A 19,630-nucleotide genomic window follows, 5' to 3' on the forward strand; every position below is an offset into this window, starting at 1 on the left:
GCACGCACGCAGACAGGCACCAAACAGCTGAAATAGCCAAAGAATGTTATTCCCCTCATGGTTATATTGCGCTCAGTTCTACACACATGATATTAAGGAAGGACAGGACGCGGACGGACGTAGCGCAACGTCCGTCCATGTCAGACAGACAGACAGACAGACAGACAGACAGACAGACAGACAGACAGACAGACAGACAGACAGACAGACAGACAGACAGACAGACAGACAGACAGACAGACAGACAGACAGACAGACAGACAGACCATGAACCATGAACGTTCACCAACTAGCCCCCTTCATTGCTTTACTAAAAGTTATTCCCATCAAAAAGCAACTCTTTCCCTGGAGCGAAATAAAGTGCCGATGCTGTTTGCCGAATACTAGAATTTATAGAGTCGTTCGCTCCGCATTGGAGCTAAACCCCGTGTGGCCGCGCGAACCATTTTAAAAAAAGAAAGTGACAGCGCCATGGGATCCCGTTTCTCCTGAAGCGGCGGAGTCGGCACGATCCAGAAAACTGGGTAGCCGAATAAAGCTTAGTAGTACATCAGCGCAAGAGCGATACAGACACGGAGGAGAAAGAAATGACACATTGCTAGTCAGTTACTTCCGTTTTCTCCCTGTGCTTATTCACTACGATGCAATAATGTCAAATTTTCAGGCTAATATTATTCTAAATAAAAAGATATATTTGTTTTGAAGGCACCCTGCAACCATTGTATACTCGTTACCTTCTGCATCATACCACGTCCCTTCTGTTATCACTACAGTAATGCAAAAGCAAACGACAAGTTGACATGGCCAAACAAAAGTTAGTTAGCTTACAATTTCAAAATAAAAGTCAACAACGAAAAGAAGCATACCCTTTCGATTTCACTTATTGAACGAAGACTTTTGCAGCTTCAAATAAAAACACGACTTACATCCCGCGGTACCGGAAGCTTTATTTCCATTGTGGCCTTCCCACCGCAAGACAGTGCCGCGCTAGCCTCACGGTGTCGCTAGTGTGGTTACAATACCCGTGGGCGCCACACAGCAATAGAGGTTCAGCGTATTTAGGAACGCTGCATTTGTAATGTCCAGTAAACGTAAAGTTGAGTCCTCCGTGCGCGTCAACCGCAAGCGCAGACGACGAGATGCACTTCAGACCAGGAGCGCGAACAGACGCTATCACAGGTCTCATAATAATTATCATTTACTGGCATCCCCGTTGATACGGGTTGGTAAAGAATAGTCACTTAGCCTGCTTAATTTAATCAGGTCACTGGGTTTATCAGCGCCTTCAGCTTAAGGCGCCTGCAAGTGCACTATCTCCAGTAAATTTTACATATAACTCTCAGGTGTTTCGCAAAAATACATCGAACACACAGTCATATGCTTGTGGTACGTGCAAATACTTATTTTGAAATTGCATTTTGAACGTAGACCGTACTTGCAACCGAAATTATTTGTATTGCACAAATATGCGCGCTCTTTGTAGCTTTAAAAAGCGTAAAACAAGTTCTTATCTTTAAACTCATCATTGCTTGTATCGCACAAACAAGAACACTATATTCTTTGTGTCCAACGAATCAAAACGAACAACATAGGTCACGTGCCTTTGCCTGACATCCGCTGCCAAAAATTGTTGATGATAAGGTTGCAGTCACTTGCTTACAAGCGGAAATCTCTTACAGGGTCTAATATGGTGGTTTCCCTTATAGCTTTCGGATGGCTCAAAGCTGACATCGAAGATATGAAATTATTTCGTTCATCTGAGTATTCTCGCTTCTCTGGCAAAAGTTTCTGTTAGCTGTTAGATGACTGTGCATTTTTGTCATTGGAAGCATTCTCAGGCATTTAGCATTACTAACCTCACGTAAAATATTGGGGAATGAGCTGGAATCGGAATGCATTGTTCAGTAAAATAAAGACATAAAATTGATTTCTATAAGATGTCGAATAAGAACATCACGTGTCGCTGAGCACGAGGTCGCGGGATCGAATCCCGGCCACGGCGGCCGCATTTAGATGGGGGCGAAATGCGAAAACACCCGTGTGCTTAGATTTAGGTGCACGTTAAAGAACCCCAGGTGGTCAAAATTTCCGGAGTCCTCCACTACGGCGTGCCTCATAATCAGAAAGTGGTTTTGGCACGTAAAACTCCAAATATTATTAAGAACATCACGTGTCTCTTTTCGTACAATGATATGGACGTTATCATCAAGAGAATATATCACCTGTGTTTCTAATGCGCAAAACATTTGTGTGCTAATCTGATATACAGGGCGCACGAAATTTTCGTGTTTTACGTGCATGCCACTATAACAGTTTATTACATTAATGTTTACTACGACTGTTGTAAAATTAACACGAACGTAATTCATGTTATTGTTTTTGCTTTTTCGCTTCCTAAGGCGTTTTATTGTGTATACGTATCTTTTATACAATTGTGAATTTACCTATAACGATTCAGACCAGTAGGTTAGTTCATGCAACTCTGAAAGGCCCCTGAAGAAGTTCTCATATGTCATGACCTTCTGGCTGCAACTTCTAGAATTTTGAACTGAACACAATGTTGAGTTCCTTCCGTATGCTTCATTCCAATGTTATCTGTCCTGTCAAGTTCACGCTCTTTCATCTCTTAGGCCTTTGCGGTCGCTTACTTACTGACATTACCGACGCAGAGTGTATATTTTACTCATCTGTAAATGTGATGTGTCAATACCTACCTTTGAGTGAACAAAAGGAAAGAGGACAGCCAGTAGGCACAAGCCAACAAACGGTGCCGTCATGCCGTTGTAGACCATTAGAAATGCCTGCAAACAACGGTGAGCGCCCACTATTTTACAGCGTGACCTATGCGTATGTGGGTGTTTGCAGGAACAAAATGAGGAACAAATATTTGTCAGAGCATTTCTATCAACATTTTCTATGAAAAAGGACGCAAAAAATATTTTCCACACTTTCATAAAAAAATGCCTCGAACAAGAACATTCACATGCTTTCTAGGAATCTATTGGAGAAAAAAACGTGTACAGCAGTGCTCGCAAAATGAGTGGAAGGGTGTATTTTAAAAGCGTGTGATGTTCTAAAGAAGTACCAGTACTACAGCTGCAGTAAATTTCGTAATAAACTGACACCTGGGGCAACAAAACGTAAATTTTTATCATTTCACCTATGGAACGAATTTCTAAATCTCTACGTAACTTAGAATTCATGAACGTTTATACGGCTGCAGAGGTTTCCTCAGAAAAAATATATAATGTAGAATATTATATCGCAGGCAAACAGTTATTCAACATGATATATTATCTCTCTGTCTGACCAAAATGGTTGTTAAATTATAGAACTGGTCGTAATGGTTACTAGGTAGTTGGCAGCGCAAGTTCTCTTTAATCGCTTATAATATTCACACGTGTACCTGCTTATCTTTCTCCGGTGAGCACTTTTCACTGGCTAACAAATTCTTAACGTAATGGCTCGATCAGCTCAGGACACGCCTGCATGTATTGGAAGTGTCTCGAATGTTATCAATAGCTCAATCCATTGTCTGTTGTCATCAAACCTTGTGCCAACCGTAGACAAGCAGGCCTTCTTTGTGGCCGATGTCCATACCATCAGATGGGACTACGAGGTTTCATCGTGAACGCGTCGTGCTCGCGACAAGGGGAGCGTCTACGAGGCACCACCGACCACCTGGCAGCAACTGAGTGAAGATAGCGACGAGCTCCCGTTCGACGTCGCCTGGCCGCTCCCTTTCGTCCCAGCGATGACCGTGCACTAGCCCAATCCGCGCCAGGTCAGTTAGCTTGGTGCTCGAATGCACAAAACGACGTCTTGTCAAGAAAGTATAATTGGGACGTGAATGCTTTTCTCCGCTAAGATCGTGAGTTATAATCTCGAAACTAGTGCCAGCCTGACACTTCGTTCCAAGTGAATCCGTCTTGCTAAATCCATGGCTAGAATTTGTAAATTACAATATGGGCCATCAGGCAACCATTAAAAACTTAATTAGTGAATTATTGCGGTTTAGTCCATTATGCGTTCCAATTTTTATCTAAGTAATGTCCGACTCTTCGAGTGGACCAGCTCGTGAATTCGAATTGTGCTGTCTGCCACAGGCAACATTGAAAAAATTTTGAAAGTGCTTGCTGAAACACCAGGTATATGATTGGTGCTACAGGAAAAAAACATTCCGAATACAAAAAGGCGTGCTCTCGCCCGAAAATCGACGCATCGAGTGCGACAGAAAATTACTAGACAGCCATAGGAAGGAAGCATAACAGTTTTGTCGTCTGTATAAACTTGTAAACGTTCGATTGGTAACCTAATTAACAAGCATTGTGTAAGCGCGCACAAGTAAACATGAGAACCTCACACTCGATGACTACGAATACTCGGCGTCAAAGCGCTGGCGTGAGGAAGCGCGACAGCTGCAGCGAGCGAAGTGACCTTCGTGCTATCTATCGCTTACACATCAACTGAGCGGCGAAAACACAGCGCACGCAGAGCTACTAGCCTTCGGCCCATCTAGACCGTGCAACCAAAACAGATCCTTTTCAAGATAAAGCCCGCTTGACCACGCACCGCCCAAGTACAACGCCCCCCTCCTATGGTGCCCTGCGCGCGACAGAAGGCGGCGCGCTTCGTCCCCACTTTCCTCCCTTGCGCGCGCCAGATTGAGCCGCCATCGTCGGCTCACCCTCGCTCACTTTCACTCGCACATACAGCGTACGACGCGCGACGACGGTGTTATCGCCCTTGGACTTTATACGGAACATCACGGCCATTGCGACGCCATCGCGGACGGTTAAAGCTTGCGCGGGGTGCCAATATAATCCGCAATAAAAACGAACTCGAAGACGCACTCACCCTTGTCACAGATCCCATGTGTGCACAAAGCATACTGTACACTGTCACGGAAGTTCCTAAGGCAACGGCTGCAAATGCATATGCGGAGCAAGTGGTTCTTATCACTTTTAAACATCCAGTGTGCACATGAGGGTGTCGGAAATATGATTTAATCGTCATCCCCTTTATAAAACGCAATAAAATGGCTCTTCTTGCCTTAGAAATTGATTTCAGTTGCAGTATATCTTCCTTTTCGAGCATATACTTAGTTTATTCCTTTGTCACCAAAGTTGCAGCAATTATTTATGCTAAGCAATGCCGGTGCGCTTAGAATTGGCGGGTGGATTCCAGCACACCGTAGCTTGTTAAGGTATTGAAGAAACCGCACCACTTCGAATCTTAACACATTTGGGTGCCGTATGTAAAAAGTGTTAAAAGTTTATTGAAGTCAAAATGTATGACTTTATTTTCCTAATTAAAATTTTATATGCCATCTGTTATTAATTCCATAAACAAGGTCGGAGCTGTCAGAGAAATATCGGTTGCCAGGTGATGACTGATATCATTACTCTAAGCATGAACAAGAAGACGTCGTCTATACGATAAACTAAGGGTTTTAAACTTGTGAGTATAAATAAATGACATAATAATACACAAGTGAGAAACCAGACTCCGAGATCATTATTAGAACAATTGACATGTAAGAATTGTCTGCAGCTTTTCTGAATGTAAGGCTTAGGAGTGAATAAAATTTAAAGTTGGCCATGCAGAAACCCGGTATCACCAGCATAACCAGGACGTATATTTAAGACTGAGCTAATAAAGCTTGTAGGTTTTAGGGAAACAGCGAATTGAATTAATGAATTAGGGGGTTTTACGTGCCAAAACCACTTTCTGATTATGAGGCATGTCGTAGTGGGGCAGTCCGGCAATTTGCCCCACCTGGGGTTCTTTAAAGGGGCACTAAAGCGAAACAATAAATCAGTTTAGACTAATGAAGCATTGTTTGAGAACCCTGCCGGCAGTCATTTAAAAAAAAAGTAGTTTGAATATTAGATGAGAAAATGAAGGTCCAAGTATCAGTATTTTAATTTCGCGCCAAAACGCATTTGGGCCGCGTTGGCTGAATAAGGGTTCCAGAAACTTGCCATATTTAATATTTGGTTCCTTTAGAGCACAATGTAGTCAATCTGTACCGCTATATATAATTAGTAGGCCCTAGAAGATGCAATCGAAATCCAAGACGTCACAGCCCCCAGGTGCGGGAACTTAAGTAGGCGTCGCCACCCGTATTTCATTCTTGCGCTTTTTCTGGCTTACCAAACGTCTTATCGTTGTAAGAGTGGTGTTTTGGTGTTGTATAACGGTAATTTACTGATGCAGAAGAAATCATTTTTCACTTTAGTGTCCCTTTAACGTGCACCTAAATCTAGATACAATGGTGTTTATGCCCCCATCGAAATGCGGCCGCCGTGGCAGGGATTCGATCCCGCCAACCTCGCGCTCAGAAACCCAACACCACAACCACTAAGCAACCACGGCAGGTCGGAAACAGCGAGTTACAGGCCCATTTGATGAAGACCTCCCTTTACAGTGCAGCTTAGGCGCCCGTTCCTGCGGCAAACGCCGGCGGCGTAACCGAGCGGACAAGCATAAACAAGTGCAGCGAAAGATGAAAGGGCGAACGGGGAGGGGAGATGAAAGGAACCGAGCGGCCCCTTCAGTGACGTGTGCGAAGGAAACTGGTGTCATGCGGACCTGCTCGACCGCTCGTTTCGTACAATCGTGTGCCTGGGTCCAGTCTCGCTTGCTCCTTGTTTGGTTACCATTGTTTGGCATGTTCGCGCTTGCTTCCATTGTCATGGTTAGTGATTCTTGTAATGTGACTGTATGCGCGACGCCAGCTGTTTAGTAATTTCCAAAGGCAACGTCAGCATTAGCGATTACTGTGGAACTTTAGGCGAGCCATGTTTAAAAGCAGACGCCCTTGACCAGCAGATCAGATTCCCTACCATAGCCGACTCTGCTCGCTGCTACCTTTGTGCTGGAACGGTAATTGATTTGCTGGAACACGAGTTCACCCAATAAAGAGTTAAATTTGTAGCTCGCGGATTCGACACGGTGTCGTTCCTCACTGTCACTAATACGTCACACTATGATCATAATATAAAATTGTCTCACTAAGTTCTTTCCGAACAATGCGCGACGCAACCGGTGGAAGTGCTTCGTTTGCCGCAGCTGCTAAACTAGCTGCACGAGCAGAGGCTCAGCACCGCCGCCGAGAGGAACCTGTCGTGCAGAATGAAATATTTTCTACAATATATCGCGAACTCAAAGCACCTAAACACAGATGTGCTCAAAATTCGCATTAGTATCATACTCATCAACCTCTCTTTTTTTTTGCAACTGTAATGCTCGCTTCTACTGAAAACTAAGGGGGTTTATATGTTAGCTCAGTAGTTGTTCGAGGCAGATGGAACCATTCTTACAATAAGAGCTATGCTTAGCGATAAAGCAACCTCTTTCTTCTCAATATTCTGCCCATGAGGAACATTGTTATTATGCAAAAGTGTGAATGCACAGTGTAAAAAATACGCCAACGTTTTAGAAGAGCGCGGATTCATTTTTCTATTCACTATCTGTTAGTTTGCGACAGGTCTTGACAATCGTTTGTCATCCAACATAAAGAACGCGAATTACCTGGCTGTTTATTGATACATAATATTCCGAATTCCTGTTTCGCCTATATAAAGCACATGCTGTGACAATATTTACAGGTAAGTATATGTGCTTGTATCAATTATATTCTCCAAAGTACTTGCTCGTGACCGTGACTATCTTACGATAAACCATGTCGTTCATCGTGCAAATGCGCAAGCAGTGCACTATTTGAATCCGAAAGCGCTAACCATTTTTGGTGTGAATTTTCCTGCAAAGTAATATAACAAACACCCACAAACTACATATCCTATATCTACATTCTTGACATCTAGAAGTGATCATCGGGTGAAATCAGACTAATTAGATAGAAAGCGTATGATATTAGTAAGCGATTCTTATTTACCTGTGCCGCGCGTAATCCACAATACATGCTTCTCAGCGTTCTTGTATCGAGGAGCAATCACATCCACGTACAATATAGCGGCTTGAGAATTTACTGTAGAAGACACTGTACTGCAAAGTAGGTGAAACAAAAAGTGCAACGAAAGCTTGCAGTTGTAAAAACATTATTTTAAGTGCACGTCACTGAGCAATCCTATCTCATTGGTGCTTCCGTCGCAGTCCTTGTTGTTTAAAAGCTTCTTATAGCCTAATGGCCCATTATTTATTGGCACAAAGATTTGATAAAGCGATTACAGTATCGGTACTGAAAACAAAGCTCATGATTCCCTTCCTTTATATTTTGCGTGCTTGGATGCTTATTACTTAGCATAAAAGTATAATTATTACTGCAATAGTATTGGTCAGCTATTTTCATGCAGCAGAAGCTCCCAAAAGTGTATAGTTTAAAGTCAACAGTTTCTGTAGCTCTTTCAGCGGATTTTTTATTTATTTATTTACTTATTTATTTATTTATTTATTTATTTATTTATTTTTTGGTTGGTCGGTGATCGACCGATGATGGGTGGTCGAACTCCGCAAGGAAAACGCCTTGCTGGTTCTCCCTCCCTCTCGTTCTCTCACTGGCTCGCTCGATCTTTCGCGCGTTCTTTCGAACTATTCGCTCACATTCTCAATAATGTCGTTCTTCTGTATGAATAACAACTAATTTTTGACCATGAAACTGTTTCAAGAGCTTTGACATGTATGGTAGTCAGTGTCTTGATATAAATATGGCGCCACTACCCTTCCTCCACATTTACTTCGATTACCTAGGCTTTGCTTTAAGTGAGACTTAAGAAGCTTTATCTGTCAATTTAGAATAACTCTCGGTCTGTACCCCTCAAACCTACACGAAACAGCACCTGTACTACGACAATGTAGTGGACTCAGTTATCAAATATAAATAACTGTTTTGCTGCCGCATCTCTTTCCATTAGTATAGGATATCGACAAATGTAGATAGAGATAACATCGTCTATGAGTTCGATTCTCCAGTGCTGATATTACAGCGAAGCTGTTAAGGACTAGTTCCCCGAGGATGGTGTCCTTGTGTAGACAGAAAACTCCCCATACGTGGGCCGATTCCAAAGACAGTGCAGTACCGGGTCGACGCGCGGCGGAGGTGACGCAGGCGTTAAGCACTTCCCATACGTGGGCCCATCCCGAAAGCAATCTTTAAGCCCTCCCCATATGTGCGCCGATCCCCAAGATAGTGCAATGCCGGGCCGTGACGCGGCGGAGGTGCAGTTCGCCATAAAGGAGCCCACATACACAGCTTCGCTGGTCATCCTTCTTTACACAGTGGAAGGACACCGAGTGTTTCTTTTTTAATCAGTTGAGCTGCTACTTTAGTTATTAGAGCGATAGCTCTACCGCTCGAGGTACAAACCCAGAAAACGCTTCGTTCCGTGAATCTGACCTCCAAGCTAGACCATGACCACACTGGGAGTTAGCCTGCCTAATGCGTCTGGGGTGACAACGAGCAGCGTCTCAGGGTCAGTGCCGCCACCGCGAGAGGCGCTAGCTGCATCCAAGTTCACTGCACGTTCGCGCCGAGTGCGCCGAAGTCCCCGAGCAGCGTCTGTGTGTTGCCTTGTGGTGCCATTCTAGATGCGGATGTTGATGATACAAAAAAGGTAAGTCTCTACAAACCAGTGGTCTCGTCCTTTCCCAAAGCAAGCAAAACCAAGCTATCACTCGACAAACTTGGTCTAAACGCGTTTAACCACGGCAATCTTTCTTTTTTCAGAACTGGCACTGATAGAACAGTCGTAGCTAAGTCAGTTGAACATATGTAAAAAGGATATATGCTGCAACTAAGCACTACCCTACGCACCCGAAATAGCGTGTTTTTAATTTGAGATGTGAGTAAGACTTTATAAGAAATATACTATCCTTGTTTTTTCGCATCGTAGTATACAACTACCTTGCACCTATGTTCAGTAATATGTAAGCCTATCTCACACATGCCTGTTCTCTAATTAGCTGTTCAGGCATTCACCAATTCTCTGGTAATCTCTGTTAATCTAAAAGCCCATTTCACAACGAATGAGTGAGCTGTGGCGCTTCAGACTTTGTGCCTTTCGTTATGTGGTCACCACGGAGGAAGCAATAGACCTGTTATGCTCTTTATCGCTAGAATACAGGCGTATGAAGATCAATTAGCATGCAACAGATTCTAAGATCAAATACTCTAGTACACCATATTACGTGTGAAGATAGGATACCTCGTAGCAGCGCTGATGATTCCCGCTAGAAAGAGCCCCACAAATCCGGGCACGCTTACAAGGTACGTCTTCGCGTAGTATGGCAAGATCTGAAAAAGACAACAATTGGTGTGCAAGTAGAATAAAAGCCCAATTATTCGCTTTCTCTGTGCAGCGTTCACTTGATCATAGCAGTAACACGTGACAAAACTGCACAGGCAACAATACCGCAGACGCACAGTGTACAATATACAAAAGATGTTTGTAAAAATGAACAAATGCGATAATTTCTGAGCTAATTTACGTATTCTGAATGTGCAACTTCACGCCGCAAATAACGAAGATGTTTCGTACATTTTGTATCCTAATTTTTTTGGTGAAGTATGCGCTACAAAAAAATCAGATATGCCCTTAAGTAGGCCGTTCTCTAGTATATGTTGCTGCGAGATAATGAAGCAGCTAACAAGGATGGCTACAACAGCAATTTAAAGTAATAACATTTTGGCGACTCTTTTCCGTCACCATAAAAGTTCCGTATTATTGCAAATACAGCTGAACTTAGTTTTAAACACGCAAAAGTATGAAGGGGACAGACGTACCTGGGCAGTTCAATTTAAATGCAATCTTTGAAAATCTCGTTTTGGAAATATTGGGAAGAAAGCCCACACGGTGGCCACAAGGGTATAACGCAAATGTTGATGTTCGAGCTGCGGTGCGGGCTAGGCATTCTTGCTCTCAAGTTTTAGTTCGTTAAATCGCTTGGATGTATGATTTTTTTTTATTTTAGAGCACCAAGCTGCGTGTTCTGCAATATTTTGTTGCTTTACTTTTCACTGCATTTATGTATTACATGGAGATACATGCCGACTGTTGCGCACTGTAGTGGCCTGCGCAATGATTGGCGCATTGTCACACATTCAGTTGCCTTTTCGCCACGCGTTCCCCCTGAACTGCTGGATAATATATGTGTGCTTGAATTGATGAAATAATATTCCAAGGTACAATATCGTGTTTCCTCCATGATACTTTAGTGTAGAGGTTGTTTTAAGGCATTCTGGTTAAGACTACAACCCTCCGCTCTGTTGTTCGAGTGCTGGAGCTTTAGGCGCCTACACTGACGCATGCCATGATGTTAAAGACCATGGGTTCACGCGACGCCGCAACAATTGCTCACCCCACCACCAACTCAAGAAGAGTGAGGCGAGCCGTGATGGCGCCGCGGCAAACGTTCCACTCTACTGCGGGTCCACTTGGTGGGAACCGCCGCCCATGATGCGAGGAACCAAGCACAATCTGGCGGTGTAGCAGGAAACCAAGATTTGCATAACTTGAAGAAACCCTGCATTCTCATTGGTGGGTGCACATATGATCGCACATGCGCTTCCTCCAATGGATGCGCTGGCGGCGCCGACGAGAACGGCGCCAAATTGAGGAACGAGCTAAAAAAGCTAAAGGCTTCAAGAGAGAAATAAAATGAGGAATCCGCTGAGCCAAATAAAATAATCTGTTTTGTTGCGTCATCATAGCACAAAACAGATAAAGTAACTCGAATGTGGGGCCCTTTGCTGCAGTTCATGCCCACCTCTTTTTCTGCATTTCGCCATTCTAGGAAAAAAAACGTATGTTGTAGTGACAGTGGAACCAACATTACAGCCCTCTTTGATGAAAAATGTGCGCATAATTGTGCTATATTTGCTGTTTACAGTCAAGCGAATCTTACTTGGTCAATGCTTGCAATGGCTCCCAGTAAGGCAGGGTCGCAACCTCGAAACCAGATTGTAATCGCCACTCCGAGAAACAGGCCGGCGAAGTAAAGCAGAACAAGTAGCAGCACGCTTGTGAAGACGGTTCTGGTGACAAAATTAACCACACGTTCAGTAAGTGGGGGTCACTAACTGAATAACTTTCTTGCCCTGAAATTTGATTAGGCGAGTTCAATACAACCGGTGAATAAATTCCCATCGCAAAGGCAAATTTCCCTCTGGCAAACACTGAAAGTGTATTGTGTGAAAGCTGAGCAGCACCGAGTAGGGCTTGTTAGGTGTTCGTTATTATAGATGAACAGCACACGAATCTGGCAAACACGACAATGCGCACAAAGGCACAGACAAAGCTGTAGTTTCAACAAAATGGTAGTTTAGCTGGCTGACATGATTCATGTTGGTCGCAGCAACAACATATAGATATTACTTCTCATGGCACTAGAGAATACCAGCCAACTTGCGAACATTTAAGTTCGTAAGAAGCACATGGACATGAAAATGAGTGGGAGAATAGCACGCACTTTATTCACAGCGAAGCTGTTTATGGCTAGGATCAGGAAAAAAATGTGTCCGAGATAGTGTGCCGGAGCGATATGTCGTTGCACTGTTTCCGCTTGATGTTATCAGTCACCGCGGTCGCTTTGAATGTTCTGTTTCCTCGTGCGGGCATGTGGAGAGCGATGGACAAGAACAAGTGGGGGGAGGGGGGGGGGGTGACGAAATGTTGAGTGTTATCTCGCGCGCTTGTTCTTCGCAGGAAGTGCTGGGAAAGGGCGCGTGCATTTGGTCAAGTGCCCTTTCTTAGCTCTTCCATTGACGACGGCAAGTGGATACTATCATACAGAAAGGAATCTACAAGAGCGGACACTCGCATATCGCAGCGGCCGAATTGACTGCAGCCGCCGACATCAATACCTGAACCAAACTTTCGGTTTTGGGCGTGCGCGTTTTGAACGCTAGCTGGAACGCGTTATGCCGGTTGCGCTAATCGGCACGGCATTTTTTTTACTTCTACTGCTCAACCGTGCGCGGTCTTGGTGCGGAATCCTGTTATTATTAGGTAGAAATGATTGCGAACGATCTTACAAGCCTCCATCGAATGTGCGCTACGCGAACTTTCGTATTTAAGACCCAAGACGCCTTGTGAAATGAGGACCGGTTTACTTTGATCTATATAAATGCCTCCAACGCTGTGGCACCAGGTAAGCAACAGTGGTTCCCGTGCAAAGCTGCATCGGACGACATGAGCTAAACAAAAGTTCAATACAAGCAAGTTTCATATTGGTAATAACACCTTATAGGAATAATGCGTGTAGAGGCGAAACGCGTCGTAGTGGTGAATGGGCGGCATTACAAGCAAAACCAATTCGCTCTTACGTACATGGCGTAGAAAATACCCGACTCATCCCAAACAATACTGTACATAACGTATCCCGAAAACATCCCGTTTCCAAGCATTCCCCTATTCCCGAGCCTTATTCCCCGCAGGTTAATAGCACAAATACAGGGGCGACTGCGCGCTTCCAAAACAACTTGGCTTGAACCGACGCGATAGTACGCTACGTATACACAGAGGTGGCCAGAATACAGGCTCTCTGCCAGAGCATGATTGACGCTCTCAGAATTCCTTGTACTCGCACTCAACAGAAATCCTTGGCTCCAAAGTGTGTTTTCAGTTGATCAGAATACAGAATTTTCGAGTTACAAGTTTGTGGTGTTTGAGCTCCTGGGCGTCATATTTTGCGTGAGAATACAAGCGCTAAATCAGGTACTCGAACGCACCAACAGCAAAGAAATGTGATATACACGGACGCAGCTGCGTACAGAACTAACAACCGATTTGCAATCAGCGTGCTCGACGAGAAGGGCGAACAACTTACAGCCACATCCATACGTGCCAAGGACGCGAGCACCGCTTAAGAGCTGGGCACAGCCCTGGCCATCGCAACGTGCAAGAAGACCCTAGTTACCATGGTGACGGACTCGCAAGAAGCATGCAGAAAGTATGTGAACGGAAGGAACGGAAAAGTAGTACTTCAGGTCTTGAACAACACCGAGATAGGAGCAGCACAAATTATCTGGACGCCGGGAGACGAGTTTCTCGCGGGGAACCAGGTGGCGCACGCCACGGCTCGAGATAAAGCACGCCGAGCCATCTCCCACACTCAGAGAACACGGACCAACAACTCTGACCAGGATGATGATCGGATATCCAAGAAGTACTCGGATATCTTGGCACACTACAGGAAGCAGAGGCGTCGCTATACGCGCCCGCGCATAAGACGATGAGGGGGGAACAAGCGGTAACCTGGAGAAGACTCCAGGCTAGAACTTAGCTGCATGGAACACTGCTGCACGCCATGTATCCGGGCACCTACGGGCGAGACTGCAAGTTCTGCCCACCAGACACGCTCAACACCTTGCGCCATATGGTGCTGGGGTGCAGGAATAACCGAGAAATGCCACCGTCATCATCACCACCAAGCAATAACATGCAGGAAGAACCGGATTCAGAGGATAATAATAATAATAATAATATTTGGGGTTTTACGTGCCAAAACCACTTTCTGATTATGGGGCACGCCGTAGTGGAGGACTCCGGAAATTTTGACCACCTGGGGTTCTTTAACATGCGCCTAAATCTAAGCACACGGGTGTTTTCGCATTTCGCCCCCATCGAAATGCGGCCGCCGTGGCCGGGATTCGATCCCGCGACGTCGTGCTCAGCAGCCCAACACCATAGCCACTGAGCAACCACGGTGGGTGATTCAGAGGAAGACTCGGAAGACCAGTGGGAGGCTCTGCCGGTGACTCAAGACCCTGAGAACCAGCTACAGTTGGTGAACAGGCTCGGACGGCGGCAGCGAGTCATGGCTACCTGGACTGAGGAGGCCACCCACCGTTGGGCTCAAGAAGCCTGGTCTAGCAATAAGGTTTATTTCTCTCTCTATGCCGGCGCATGCAATGCACTCCCGGGTTATCACTGTTGACAATCGCTCGTCTCGTTTTCGACAAGCGTGAGTACCGAAAGAACGTTTATGTCATTGCGGAGCCATAAAAAGCGTCACAAACTTGTCCCACTAAGATTCAGTACACGCTCAACTAACTTTGTCACTATGGCCCAGGTACTTTTCGCTGCCTCACGACACGCGTGGCGAGCGTGCCTGAAAAGTATCCCAATCAGTAATAAAATTAATTACAATAATGCTCGGGGTCAGATAGAGCGTCACGAACTTGTCCCAGTAAGGTTCTGAACAAGCGAAACTAACTGCTTCACATGGCCGAGCTGCTCTTCCCGCTGATTGCGTCACAACACCAGGCTCGGCGAGCGCGCCCATAAACTACCGAATTAGTTACAATAATGCGGGCCCCACAGAAAGCGTTGCAAACGTCTCCTACTGCGAGTCAATAACTCAAATTACCGGCATCAGGACGAGTGAGCTGTTTTTCGCTAACTGCGTTACAAGTCTAGGTTCTGTGTCATAAGCCTAATTGCATGACACAAGAAACACACGAACACAGGTAACACAAGAAAACTAAGTCGCAATGTATAACTTAATTTATACGCAGAGCATTTAAGCTTTGCCGGGAGACAACAAAAAAGAATAAAACAATGTCTGTTAAATTTGTTTCCCACTTTTTTTTTTATGCTCGCGGCAGTAAGCGACTGATATTAATACTGGCGTGACGTATCTCTTGATCCCAGTTTTCGCATAGTGCCGCCTCTTCTTGGATTTTCTTTCTTATGATTTATCCTTCCAGTTGGAACGGTTGGATATTGAGTGCTGCACGGGCGTCAATGTACCGACAACGCGTCACCGGTAGTGCATAGATTTATCCTTTGGCAAGAGCGTGTCTAGTATATCAGTACAACCGATCGCGGTGTACCACAGCGATCACAAAGCTATGGTCAGTGGTAAAAGATAACAATCACGCAGTGACTTGTGTGTGACTTTGTTCAATCAACATAGCAATAACAATGTAAATAATATTAATCAATATAGTTCTCAATATAGTCATCCCAATAAAGATTCGCTGGTTATCCTTCTACACAAAGTGGAAGGGCACTAAAGCGCTTGGTCCTAAGAACCTGCTCCTTATGCGGCGTACATACGCAAATATTCGAAATTTTCGAAGAACGAATGTCACATTGCCCTATTCGATTAGGTGTTCGAATGAATAGTCACTTTTAATTAGTAAATACGAATCATTTCGAATAGCTTTTAAATTATTTAAAAATAGTCAAATGTTGTCTACAAAACGCGAAATTGGAGCAACTGTACTCTAAACTTTATCCTCTCAGCCATAGTATAGGCAAAAGCTATGACATGTTTTTAGTGGATGAGCATACCTCCCTCAAATAGCCAGATATTACCGGCTGTGCACTCTCTGAAGAGTCCTGAGAATGTGAAAAACACTCCGCATTTATTTCTAATGCTGCGCTTGGACATTTTAGTAAGCAAGCCTTGATAACGAGCATTGTGTAGCAACCATCTGTCACTTCGCTGTCCCCGCCGTGGCACTCAGTGCTCCTTATTCCGGAAATACAGTTTGCCTCGCCATAGGGGTCATTGCTACCTGCTCGAAACGAAGCAGGTGTCCGACAGGACCACCACCACTGCCACTCCACAAACCTACATTTATACATGAATAAAGGCAGTCGACTCTCCGATCTCAAACTGTCAAAAAGTTAATTAATTGCCAACACTAAACCGAGCTCCCAACAAATGTAATGAAAGGAACTTACTAACATTACTGATATGCCAACGAAAGCATCGTTTTTGATAATGATGAAAACAGGTCCTCGATAATTAAAAACTGCACGGTGTTGGAATCGCCTCTGATACTATTCGACTAGTGTTTGACTCGTTTTCTGGGTTTACTATTTGCCCATCCATAGCAATTTTTTTACGATGCTATACCTTAATAGGCGGCACACAAGCAGCTAAAAAACAAGGAAAACAGAATTGACGGCAATGCAAACCATTGTATTTTGGTCAGTAATTAACGGTCATAGAGTCATTGACGGCCGGCAGCAAATCGGACGCTGCGGTCCATGGCAAGAAGGAAGAAAAATTGAATGGATGAAGGAATGCATGTCTCATCTCCCTGTCTCTCGCTTTTAACCTCTTCGGTCTCTCGTGGTCACGTCATCTTCGGCCAATCGTTGCGCCCGCTCAGGTGTCGTCATTTTCGAAAACCCCTATGGTAGGCGCCCGTGCAAGTGCCGTCACACTCGGCAGATGGGGTCACTCCAAGGGCTCCACTGTCGGACATGTGACTTGTCACTGGCGTTGCCTCATGGTCTGCACGCGCTCAGCTAGAAGAGACAAGTTGTTCTTCGAACGACCTTTCTGAGCAGCAAAGAAGCTGTGCCCAGGACCAGGATCAACTACCTGGAGCCGTGCCAGGCTCCCGTTGCACTTTCGGGAAGAGTCAAGCAGGTGTGGATACAATAGCTCGACGCCGCATGAGGTGGGGGTCTCCAACTTCTCCGATAGGACCGGGAACGTGTTAAACGCGCTCCTGTGCACCTTATATGTATTGTGACGGCGAATATATGGGGTCGGGGAACTCCAGTGATTCCAGGTAAGGGGTCCGTATCTAACAATCGTTGACGTGCCATCCTTCAACACCCTTAAAACCTTTTTCGCGGGGACAACTTATTTTTCGTAAGACGACGCTACATTCGTCAAACCGTAGAACGAGTTTAAATTCTAATATTAACAAGAAAACTCAGTACCCTTCGACTCTGTGAATAAGGATGACCAGCGAAGCGGCGTATGTTGATAGTGAACTACACCTTTGCCGTGGGTCGGCCCGGCATTGCACTATCTTCGAGATTGGCCCACGTATAGGAAGTGCTTAACTCCTGCTTCACTTCCGCAGCGCGTCTGCCCGGTATTGCACTATCTTCGAGATCGGCTCAGGTATGCAGACTGCTTAACGCCTGCTCCACCTCCGCCGTGGATCAGCCTGGAACTAACGCGATAGCGTTAAAGGCCCCGTGCTGCAGAATATCCGGCGTCACCATCACGCATCGGCGTGCGGCGTCCAGGGTTGGACGCTACAAAACTAATAAAATTTCTAAGCTAAAATATGCAAAAAAGTCGTAAAGTACGACTTGCAAACAACCTACCGACAGGATAGCGCCGGACTGTAATTTGACTATACAATAAAACAGAATTCTGTTGCTTGAAAACTCAAAGAAACCCATTTTCCAGCGTTCCTACCACTCATGGACTAGCCACAGCGTCCGCCATTTGCGAGCGCCGGCACCTAAATATCTCGGGGGCCACGGAGTGGCGCGCCTGGTTCCTTGCACTTGGACAAGATTTAGCTCGCTGCCGTCGCATTGCGGCCCACGCAAGAGGGCGCGCTTGCACCAGAAAGCCCGCATTCATGCATGGCGTTCGCGGCCAGCGTGTCCCTGTAAGAATTATGGGGCCCTATAACGTAAAACTATTCCAATATGTTTTTATTCCATTCTCCTGACGTCAAATTTGCGTAACCGCCGATGCAAGCATCGGGCTGTCACCCACAGGGTTGTCTGAACAGACCAATCAAACGCTCCCCTCGTTCATAAGAGGTAACTTTTGTTGGCTTGAAAAACAAATAACATTGCCTACACTGAGCGGCTTGTCTTACCTAATTGGCTCACAAGAGGCAAGGAGCACGCTCCAGTCGAGAGGGATTCGATAGGACCGAGCCACTGCACTGAAAATCGATAACCGGATGAAGAGGGTGGTGCCGGTGTCTGCGATGGGTCCGCTTTCGCTTACTTTGCTTGCGGTGGCCCGTCGACAATCGTGACGGCATGCAACAAAAGCTTAAGAATGACGCTAAAACGGATCCTCAGCAAAGAAGAGTTGGCAAAATGAGGTCCTAAACGTGCCGAAAGTGCTCTAAAACGTTACACGGCCACGCAAAAAGTTTTATTACACGTAAATAAACCCATGCTCTTCAACAGGTGCGACTTGCCAGTGCCTGAGCGATCGGCGGCAGCCATCCTTTATTCGTTTCAGAACGGGGCAGCCTGCGGCTATTCAGAAGAAAATTAAGTTTTGTTCGGCATAATAATGCATCTTTATCGCGTACACGTCGCTTTGACATGGTGAGTTCTTGCGGTATTGTGACGTCGCGTGAGAGGCAGGTGAAGTGGGCGCAGCCCGAAAACTTTTGACCAATAACCGAGGGCTAATGGCGAAGAGGCATCGAATCAGAAATAACTATTTTTCTTTTGCTCGGTCAAATCATGCATAATCTGTGTGTACACGTTATACCAGATGGGGAGCCATCGCGGTTTTCGTGACGTCGCGTGACAGACAGGTGAAATGGGGGTGGTCCAAAAAGTTTTTGGCCAATCGCGGAGGGTTTTTCGCAGAATTGGAACAGAAAAGTTTGGAATAGTTTTACGTTATAGCGCCCATGGTTACATACGCTGCAGCTGCCTGGAAGGATGAGAAGCAGTCGGGGATCTTTGAATGCTATTGTGCTCCACCCTTAAAGGCGAGGCTTAAGCGTCCTCCATCTTTTGCACTATCTTCGGTATGGGCCCTCTTATGTGCCTGCACACGGACAGGACCATGGGGGAACTAGCTCTATACAGCTTCGCTGTAAATAATTCAGTACCATTCCCCTCTGTGAATGAGGGCAACCCCCGAAGCTTTGTAATATTAGCGAGGTTGCTAACGAAGTACAGAGTACTGCTGACCCGACAGA

At 45.3% G+C, this 19,630-nt stretch overlaps 1 protein-coding gene across 1 annotated transcript in view; it reads right to left on the bottom strand.

Annotated features, from left to right (window-relative positions):
- LOC135908108 (sodium-coupled monocarboxylate transporter 2-like) overlaps positions 1-19,630 on the bottom strand; it is a 121,354-nt gene that overhangs the window by 80,281 nt on the left and 21,443 nt on the right. Inside the window, exons 2-6 of the mRNA XM_070539547.1 lie at positions 11,866-11,995; positions 10,167-10,255; positions 7,901-8,010; positions 4,858-4,925; positions 2,715-2,801 (exon numbers count right to left, since the gene is read on the bottom strand). Coding sequence (XP_070395648.1) covers positions 2,715-2,801; positions 4,858-4,925; positions 7,901-8,010; positions 10,167-10,255; positions 11,866-11,995 — 484 coding nt within the window. The remainder of the gene's footprint in view (positions 1-2,714; positions 2,802-4,857; positions 4,926-7,900; positions 8,011-10,166; positions 10,256-11,865; positions 11,996-19,630) is intronic.

Source organism: Dermacentor albipictus, chromosome 5 (genome assembly GCF_038994185.2).
Source record: "Dermacentor albipictus isolate Rhodes 1998 colony chromosome 5, USDA_Dalb.pri_finalv2, whole genome shotgun sequence".
Classification (NCBI taxonomy): Eukaryota; Metazoa; Arthropoda; class Arachnida; order Ixodida; family Ixodidae; genus Dermacentor; species Dermacentor albipictus.